Source organism: Nanorana parkeri, unplaced genomic scaffold (genome assembly GCF_000935625.1).
Source record: "Nanorana parkeri isolate BGI_ZX_2015 unplaced genomic scaffold, ASM93562v1 scaffold2073, whole genome shotgun sequence".
In the NCBI taxonomy this organism is placed as follows: domain Eukaryota; kingdom Metazoa; phylum Chordata; class Amphibia; order Anura; family Dicroglossidae; genus Nanorana; species Nanorana parkeri.
In genome coordinates this window covers 162,458-172,235 of record NW_017308341.1, presented here as the reverse complement: position 1 = coordinate 172,235, position 9,778 = coordinate 162,458, and the positions used below count along the sequence as shown (strand labels likewise).

The window sequence follows — 9,778 nt, the reverse complement described above, 5'->3', positions numbered from 1 at the left end:
GGGGGCGGCACATTGAGGAACCTAGCCTTGGGGCAGCAGAGAGAGTAAATCCGTCCCTGCCTTCAGACCTCAACTCAACAAACTGAAGGCAGAAGCTAGTTGTTGGGGTTCCTCAGGAAAGTTGCACGGAGCCGACTTGAACCCCCCGGTCTCCTGGCCTCATTCATAACTGCAGCGCATATACGCGCGGCGTACATGCGTATTGTACCATATGCAGCATATGCAAATAAATGGCTCCATAGCTGCCTATGGAGCCGTATATTTGCGTAGTGTAAAAATGCGCAAAAAACAGAACGGACCCGAGATGCGTCCGGGCAGCGTATTTCTGATTATTTACGCGCATATCCGCGTGTTTTGCGCGCGCATACGCACGTACAGTTCATTAAAATTTCTATTACGAATGATGCATTTTAAGATTGCATATAGTGCCGGCATGTACATACGCGCATATACGCGCAATATACAATTTTGCTCTTGCATTGTGTGTGAATGAGGCCTTAAGGTTTCCCGCGATCCGATTGCGCTGTCAGCTTCAGACAAGTAGAAGAGTCACGCCAAGTTGTATATTCACTGGGGGGAATTTATCAAGGGAGTTGCTCCACTTTTCTTTAAGTGACAAATTTTCCAATTTATTTGCACCTTATTTATCAATGCAGCCTAAGCCTTGATAATAAATGTCGTCTCCATTAGACATGTTGGGGGGAATTTATCATAGCAATTGCGAGTGGTTTGCACGGAATATATTTGCTGCACTTTGCACCAGATTTATGATGCCGGTGTAATGTTGTTGATAAATGAGGTTTAATAGACTCCAGGAAAGAAGACTCGTCACTTCTTAAAGTGACATTAAACCCTCAGAGTTTTTAACATAAAACAATACTGTAATGTGCGCCTTACTGTAACCCATGGTTGTTTACCTTCTCTTTGCTGCTCTTCCTTTTAAATCCTTCTCTCTTCTCATGCTGGGGGAGAACTTCCCTTTGCAGCTGAGTGCCTCTTCCTGTAGTGCTGGCTCAGGTTGCAAACCTATACATAGACACCGTGTAGCCATTCCAGAGACAAGGCAGTCTGCTGCAAAACAGAAGTTCTCCCCCAGCATGAGAAGACATGAGGATTTAAAAGGAAGAGCAGCAAAGAGAAGGGAAACTACCATGGATTACAGTGCGGCGCACATTACACTATTGGTTTATGTTACAAAATCTGAGGGTCACTTCAACTGTCACATCTTGAAGAAGCGGTCACGGGGACTTCTTAAGCTTTCTTAGGTGACGCTCCAGTTTCAGACAGCCCAGAACAAGCGCAGATGAAAACACGTGCAAAAAAACGCGCAGTTGAAAAAGCAGTGCGCGCTCAGGTGAAAACAGGGGCACGTGTTAAAAGACAGATTTGCACATTAAAAAAATTATCTAAGAGGCTAAAACTGTCGTAATTGCTTTGATAAATACCCCCCAATGTATATACAAAGGTTTATTGTGAAAACAAACGATCACATGGGCGGTGAAAGGGGCGATGGGAGAAACACATCCACGTATACGATACTCATTGTGATAATAATAAGGACCAGATACAAAGAAAGGAATCTGCGGGACAGTTTCAAGGTCTTATGTTCCGCGCAGAGATAAGATTTAATTTACTGAGGAACGCGGACTCCTCGCCTTAGAAACAACTACAACTAGTTTCTGTTGAAACCCAATTTTCTCCCATTCAAACATTAACTCCGTGTGTACCAGAAACAGGCAAATAAGGTCACATTGCCCTTCCACTTATCGGTTGCCATAGACTACTGCTCCAAATTCTGTCTGCTCCAGTCTTAGTAAATGACCCTCATTATGTTCGAAGCCTTCACCCTGCACAACCGTTACAAATGTTATGGAAACATTGCGAGCCATACACCGATATAATGTATTCGCCTCTCTGCCGCAACGCAGGAACCCTCCAGCTAACCGGGACATTGTATACAGAGGGCGATCCTTGTATACAACACACACAGCAATCTGAGGAGTGTGGCGCCATCTAGAGGACAAGTAGCAGAAGGCAGCCATCGGGTGAAGCGGAGCGCTGATGCGATGGACCCGGTGATAAGAATTCAGGTGTAAATGTTTCTCCAACTTCTAAACCTTCAATAGCAAATGATGAGCAAAGTGACTGAAGTGGAGTCGCAAGTCCAAGTCATACAAGAACAATGGCGAGGAGACGTCAGAGACATAAGAGACCATCAGGTGACAGTTTACTAGACTCCACCTAGAACTGGGAACACTATGGGGTGGGGTGACACTTTAAAGCAGCCCCGGCCTCTATTAGTCACATTAATACATAACGTGATTAACACAAGTACAACCGGCCCTCACCACAGAAGCTTACACTCTACAGCCACAGTGCGCAAGGATAATAAGATGGAAATATTGGAGCTGCCGTCCCTGACTTATATGTAAAGCTACAGTCTCTGAACTTGTTATCCTCATCCTCTGGCTTCCCTGTCTTGTGAGTCACTGACAAAGGAATGAGTATGGCTCTATCGGGTGCCCTGAGATTTCACTGGCTGCTTGATTCAGATCAGAGACACACCGAGGAACGATGAGACCACAGCCCCAGATCTGCACTGGCAACCAGCCAGCAATGGCGGCTCCCGTATTACTATCATGTCAGGTCCCCTTTAAGGCCGAGGTGAGCCGGCACATTGCACAAAACTTCATTTCCGCTGGAAATTTACTCTCATGACACTGAAGAGTTAAGTCTTCTGATCCCACCATTGGGTGAAGTTCTGATGGACAACTCATTACCCGATTGAATGATTAATCTCCTCCATGCCAAGAGCTCCCCCCCCTCCCCCCAACAGAGCGCCGGGTCAGGACATGTGCATTCAGATTCCGATGAACCCCGAAAATCAACGGAATTCGTCAGAATCCGAAATAACACATTTATTATATGACCATATACACGAAAACTATATCCGGGCATTCATAAATTCGCGTGTGGAACGCGCGGTGGTGAAATTGGCCGCCGGCGTGTCCTGCGCATGCCCGCCGCCATCTTGGAGGCAGAGCGCTTGATGTCACATGACGGTGACGTCACACGCTGAACAAGCGGCGGCCATATCAGCCGCCGGCACGTTCTGCGCAGGCGCGCCGCCCTCTTTGGCTATATCTTGGTGTACACCAAGATGGCGGCGCCCGCATGTTGGTGTATACCAAGATACACTCAAAGAGGGCTGATATGGCCGCCGCTCGTTCTGCAGTTTCAGTGTGCGGTTTTTGGATTCGTTGCCTCCGAATCCGAAACAGCATAAAAATTTGTTTTCTTTGAGGAAACGAATGAAAATGTTGTTTTTTTGTCGTGCTCATGTAATCTACAGAGTGCAGCGTCAGGACTACACTATAGTGCCAAAAGTATTGGGACCCCCGCCCCAAATCAATGGATTCAGGTGTTCCAATCCAGGGGCGTCCCGAGGCCAGGTGTCACCCAGTCTCTAGACCGGGTGACACCCCGCCGTGTCATGCCGCCGGGTCCCCTCCTGTCTCCTGACACTGTCGGGCTCTCAGTCCATGACCAAGTGCCAGACTTTTTAGACGGGGAGAGACCAAAAATACTGTCAGTCATTTTGGTGTCACCCCTGCAATGGTGTCACCTGGGTGCGGGCCGGACCCCCCTTGTGACGCCACTGTTCCAATCCCCTCCGTGGCTCCAGGTGTATAGGACGAGGCACCTCGGCGCGCAGACGCTTCTACAGACATTGGTGAGAGAACGGGTCGCTCTCAGGAGCTCAGTGACTACAAGCGCGGTGTCGTGATAGGTTGTCACCTGCGCAATAAGTCCGTCCGTGACATTTCCCGGCTACTAAATATTCCGCCGCGGTCGCCTGTTACTGGGATTATAACAAAGTGGAAGTAGTATACAAAAAATGAAATGGAGGGGGGAGGGGCGCGGTGTTTTATGGGGTCGATGACTGTGACTTTATATTGCTCTTCCTCGGATGGTAATTATACAATAAATAAGTACAGAGAACGCGGCTCCAGAAAGTTCCTAGTTTTGTCTCTCACGCGTTTGGCTGGTTCCGGTAAGACGGGTGATTCCGGTTTATTTTCTCAGATCTTGTGATTTGGAGTTATTTTTATACGTTTTGTTTCAGGGAGAATCCCGAAGATTCCGTCCATCACATAAAAGATCTTTCCTCTTATTATCCGTATTTTGTCTCTTTGGCTCCCCGATGGTCATGTGATCTGGAGTCATTGTGTACCATTGTGTCTGACAACACTTCCCCTCCCGTGTTTTCCCTGCGCCGGGGTGGGGTCACCTGTGACTAAGAAACTAATTGTATGATAATAATATGTGCAGAATAGCCCGGGGTGTGACCGGTCCTGATAACAATACGCAGTGCAGAATGATCCCAATATATAATGAATCGGCCCCGCGTGAGGAGGAACTCGGAGCCGAGAACACCAGGAGGACTCAGCGCCCGGCCCGTAAGTGTCACATGGGAATTGTTTATAGACATTCAACTTTAACCAGTCAGACCCTCTGTCAGGTTTCTATTGCTGTCCCCCTCAGAGGGACTGAGGACAGGAAGTGAAGGGAAATCTCTTCCGTAGGTACAGAGACTGCAACAATGTTTTTTTTTGTTAATTTGTATTTGATGACAGAGAGGAAAGAGTTCAAACTGTTACAATGTTTTCATTGTTATCGGAGTCTTGTCTCCAGGCGACACCAGTGACCTTCATTCCTGTCCTGGTGTCACCAGGAGAGGAAGTGAGTGGAAATCTCCCTTATGGAGTCACAGAAAAACAATTCAAAACTGGCAGAAGTTTCAGTTCTTCTCCACACCTCAAATAAAAGGTTTGGTCTGGAGTCGGGCTGGAGACGAGGGTGGGTCCGCGGGGTCGGGAAAGGTGGACATTTTACAATGAGCCCCAGTTACACCTTTCTGCGTGCATTCAGATATACAGTATATATATATATGTTGTAATGTGTTGCAGCATTAAGGCATCTCATTCACTTTAAACTAGGGACGCACCGATACCACTTTTTTAAGACCGAGTACGAGCACCGATACTTTTGATCAAGTATTCGCCGATACCAATTACCGATACTTTTTCTTAAAGGGACAGGTCAAATTTTTTCTAAAGCAATACAAACTAATGCTTTAAGGTCGCTTTCTTAATATTATGATTCATGAGATGACGAGGGAGCATGACGCCGGCTTCCCGGGCCAATCAGAATGCCGGGCGCTGCGTCATTACACGGATTTGCTAGCTTCCTGACCAATCGGGAAGCCGGGCAGCGCGTCATTGCACGCTACCCGGCTTCCTGATTGGCCGGGAAGTCGGCTCCGTGCTCTCTCATCACAAATGAAGAGAGAGCATGGAGCCGTTTCCCGGCCAATCAGTAAACCGGGCAGCGTGCAATGACGCGCTGCCCGTCTTCCTGATACGGGAAGTACCCGTGCTAGGCATCGGAGCATTTGGGCGAGTACGAGTACTCACCCAAATACTCGGTATCGGTGCATCCCTACTTTAAATGATAAGTTGATGATCCTTATTGCTGAAAAAGATGTCTCTGCACTATTTTGGGCAATATGTGACACCACAACATACAAAACATTCCCATCTGGGTGCTGTGGTATGATATTGCGCAGGTCTGGGGGGGGGGTTTATGTATATGATTGTTGGGGTTCCATTCAGAATCGTTGTCATCGTATACAATGCAATCCAATGTAATATGAGATAACGCAATACCAAAGCGTGAATGGGACCTTGCGTAGCGCTCATATTCCATGTTGGCTGCGAGGCTGCTGGAGAGATTGTAATCACGTATTGGTATGAGGATGAGAACTCAGGTATACAAGAGAAATACGTTCAGGAAAATAATGTTGGGCTGAGAAAAGGAAAAATACGTTTTCAGTCTCGTCCTGATAGCAGAAGAAAGTTCAGCGAATATGTTAAGTCATAACTTTACACTTGGCACAATGCAGTCAGGCAAGTACCGTTGCCCTGGCAACCGCCAAACCCAGACACGCCCATCGGATTGCCAGACAGAGAAGCGTGATTGGTCACTCCAGAGAACACAGACAGCAAAAATAAATATAACTAAATAAACGGACAGATTTTTAACCTTCCCCAACTCCATACAAAACCTTAAATAAAAGTTTCGACTCTTCAGTGTCCTCTAAGATCTCCAGGAGTTTCATTCCGCATCTTATTTTGTTATTTTTTGATTTGTTGGGGAGATTTTATTTGTTTTCATTGAAATAAAGGACAAATAATAGTCAGAAGAGTCCATTTCAAGTAAATCAAATGATCTTTGGGGTTTATTATCTCAGATTGGGGGTTATTATCACAGTTTGGTGGTTATTATCTCAGATTTGGGGTTTATTATCTCAGATTGGGGGTTATTATCACAGTTTGGTGGTTATTATCTCAGATTTGGGGTTTATTATCTCAGATTGGGGGTTATTATCACAGTTTGGTGGTTATTATCTCAGATTTGGGGTTTATTATCTCAGATTGGGGGTTATTATCACAGTTTGGTGGTTATTATCTCAGATTTGGGGTTTATTATCTCAGATTGGGGGTTATTATCACAGTTTGGTGGTTATTATCTCAGATTTGGGGTTTATTATCTCAGATTGGGGGTTATTATCACAGTTTGGTGGTTATTATCTCAGATTTGGGGTTTATTATCTCAGATTGGGGGTTATTATCACAGTTTGGTGGTTATTATCTCAGATTTGGGGTTTATTATCTCAGATTGGGGGTTATTATCACAGTTTGGTGGTTATTATCTCAGATTTGGGGTTTATTATCTCAGATTGGGGGTTATTATCACAGTTTGGTGGTTATTATCTCAGATTTGGGGTTTATTATCTCAGATTGGGGGTTATTATCACAGTTTGGTGGTTATTATCTCAGATTTGGGGTTTATTATCTCAGATTGGGGGTATTATCTCAGATTGGGGGTTATTATCTCAGATTGGGGGTGTTACCTCAGATTGGGGGTTATTATCTCAGATTTGGGGTTATTGTTTCTCTTTCTCATTTCCTGTCTGTAGGTCTGTCCTCAGTCTTCAGTCTTTCGCAATGATGACCCATTTTGTCCTCTCCTGGGCCGTGTGGGGTCTCCTTACCATGGCGGTTGATGTCTACTCCTTCAGCACAGCAACATCCAAGCCCACCGCCCGCCCCGGATTTAGCGGTCGCCCTTTCATGGTGGCGTGGAACGCTCCCACTCAGAACTGCCGCCTTCGTTACAATGTGTCTCTTGACCTTCGACTCTTTGACCTCAACTCGTCCCCTAGTGAGGGTGTTGTGGACCAGAACCTCACCCTCTTCTACAAGGAGCGCCTGGGGCTCTACCCGTACTACGACGAGCACAATGTATCCATCAATGGAGGTGTACCCCAAAACACCAGTCTGTGGGCTCACCTGCTCCAGATGGTGGTTGGGATCAACAAATACATACCATCGGCTAATAAAAAAGGACTTGGGGTCATTGACTGGGAGGAATGGCGACCCAATTGGATTCGGAACTGGCAGATGAAGGACATATACAGGCAAGCATCACGGCAGCTGGTGGCCTCTCGTCATCCAGACTGGACGCCCAAAGAGGTGAACAAGGAAGCTCAGTATGAATTTGAAACCTCCGCCCGTCAGTTCATGGAAGAAACGCTGCGAAATGCCAAACGTGTTCGGCCGCTCCAGCTCTGGGGGTATTACCTGTTCCCGGATTGCCACAACTACCTGACCAACTGGGACGGTTATACCGGCAAGTGTCCCGAGGTGGAGATGTCACGTAATGACCAATTATGGTGGATGTGGAAGGAGAGTACCGCCCTTTACCCGTCCATCTACCTGACCCCCTCTCTCAACTCTTCTGTGAACGGGCGCAAATTCGTTCACTACCGGGTGAAAGAGGCCATGAGGGTCGCTCTACAACACACGGGATACTCGCTCCCCGTCCTCGTGTACACAAGACCCACCTACAAAGAAGACCTCAACCTTCTCTCCCAGGTGAGACGACACAATGAGCAACAACAACTGAAAGATCTTCCGCTCAGCCAATAGTGTTCTTCTAACACATCTGAGGGATCAGCTCCACCTACAAGGACCGGGAAGGTGTAAGGGTTGGACCAAACAAATCTATGGGCAGTCCAACAACCTACACAACCCCCATTACTCCTAACAGTAAAGAGCTGAATCAACGTCCTGATCACCCTGGAACAGCTTTAATGTAATATTTGTATACGTTCTTCTCTAGAAAGTCTACCTCAGAGTTACTTCATCCTCATGTGTTGCTCCACAACCTGCGTAAAATGTTTCCATTATATGATGACATTTCTTCAGATAAATGGCCGGTTCCAACTCATTTTGGGGATGGGATTCTCTATGTGATCCATTTGATTTACGATTCCAGTATTTGTATTTTCTACCCTCAGATGGATCTCATCTCCACCATCGGCGAGAGCGCTGCACAAGGGGTGGCGGGGGTGATATTTTGGGGTGGTGCTGAATACGCCAAGAACAAGGTGAGTGTTCCAAGGTCATTTATGATTTGAGGGATCTGATGGAAGCAGCTCATGAATTGGTTGACCATCTCATAGGCTTCCCCGGACATTATCCCATCACCTATGGAATCTCCTGACTTTGTTCTGCCTGCTATGCCATGTAACCCTCTGTACTATAATGGTATGGCCCATGCTTCCTATTTCTTCCCTAGCAGGTGTTGGTATAATCCACTTCAGCCACCATGTGCCACCAAAGCACGGCCCTCCTGGGATCAGTCTACAGTCCCTTTCCTTTCCAGAAGCCTTATGGGAATTCAAACCTCCAAAAATAGCTGTGAAATTCAGAGTTGGGCATCTCAATCGGTGAAATTCAGTCTGAATTTAACATCAAAAATTCAGGAACATGTCCAGTGGGGAGTGATGTGTGTGTGCCGAGTGTTACCCTGATGTCAGGATCCATAGTGGGATCTCTACAAACCTTTCTAATCTTCTTCTCCTCCCCACAGAAAACCTGCCAGACGATGAAGACGTTCCTGGATGAAGATTTGGGTGAATACATTGTGAATGTCACCACCGCGGCCTCTCTCTGTAGCCAGGCGCTCTGCGGTGGAAAAGGACGATGTCTGCGCAAAGATAATTTGACCGACGCCTTTCTTCACCTCAACCCGGGCAACTTCCGCATCGTGAGGGCACCTTCAGGGTCCAATGCGTCCGTTCCAATGTGGGCGGAGGGCCAGCTGTCATCAGAGGACATCGCACTTCTACATTCTCAGTTTCAATGTCAGTGTTACCTGGCCTCACCTGGAAACACCTGCGGCTTTCAGAATCGTATGTACAATGGTGCCGAATCCGCGGGGTCCTCCATGGACCACTCACAGTCCTGGGGATTAATGGTTCTCCTGCTGATGCTGCTGGAATGGTGATACATCTGTGGGACACTTTAGCTCAAGGAGAACCTCAGGAGGGGTAGAGCCAAATGATTTCCAAACTGCAGCATCAAAATGGATTCCAAATGTAGCATTAAAGTGCACCTGTCATGAAAGAAATACTGGGGCTGTCACAGCTGACCTCCTACTGAAATTTCTACCTGCCTGGATCTTGTTCTGACTCTTCAGTATTCAATGAGTCCTGGACCTGAAACAAGCATGCTGATAAAGTCAGGAGCTCCTATCTGCATCTTGTTCTGGGTCCATGACTCAAAGTATTGAAGCCAGACATCCAGAAACATAAAACTACGGGTGAGGAGGGGGGTAGGGGGTGGTGGAGAGGGGTGGAATGGGTGGT

At 46.9% G+C, this 9,778-nt stretch overlaps 1 protein-coding gene across 1 annotated transcript in view; it reads left to right on the top strand.

Annotated features, from left to right (window-relative positions):
* Positions 1 to 9,437, top strand: part of LOC108800592 (hyaluronidase-2-like) — a 44,878-nt gene extending 35,441 nt beyond the window's left edge. Inside the window, exons 3-4 of the mRNA XM_018572572.1 lie at positions 8,427 to 8,515; positions 9,001 to 9,437. Coding sequence (XP_018428074.1) covers positions 8,427 to 8,515; positions 9,001 to 9,417 — 506 coding nt within the window. The 3' untranslated portion in view covers positions 9,418 to 9,437. The remainder of the gene's footprint in view (positions 1 to 8,426; positions 8,516 to 9,000) is intronic.
* Positions 9,438 to 9,778: the final 341 nt, after the last annotated feature.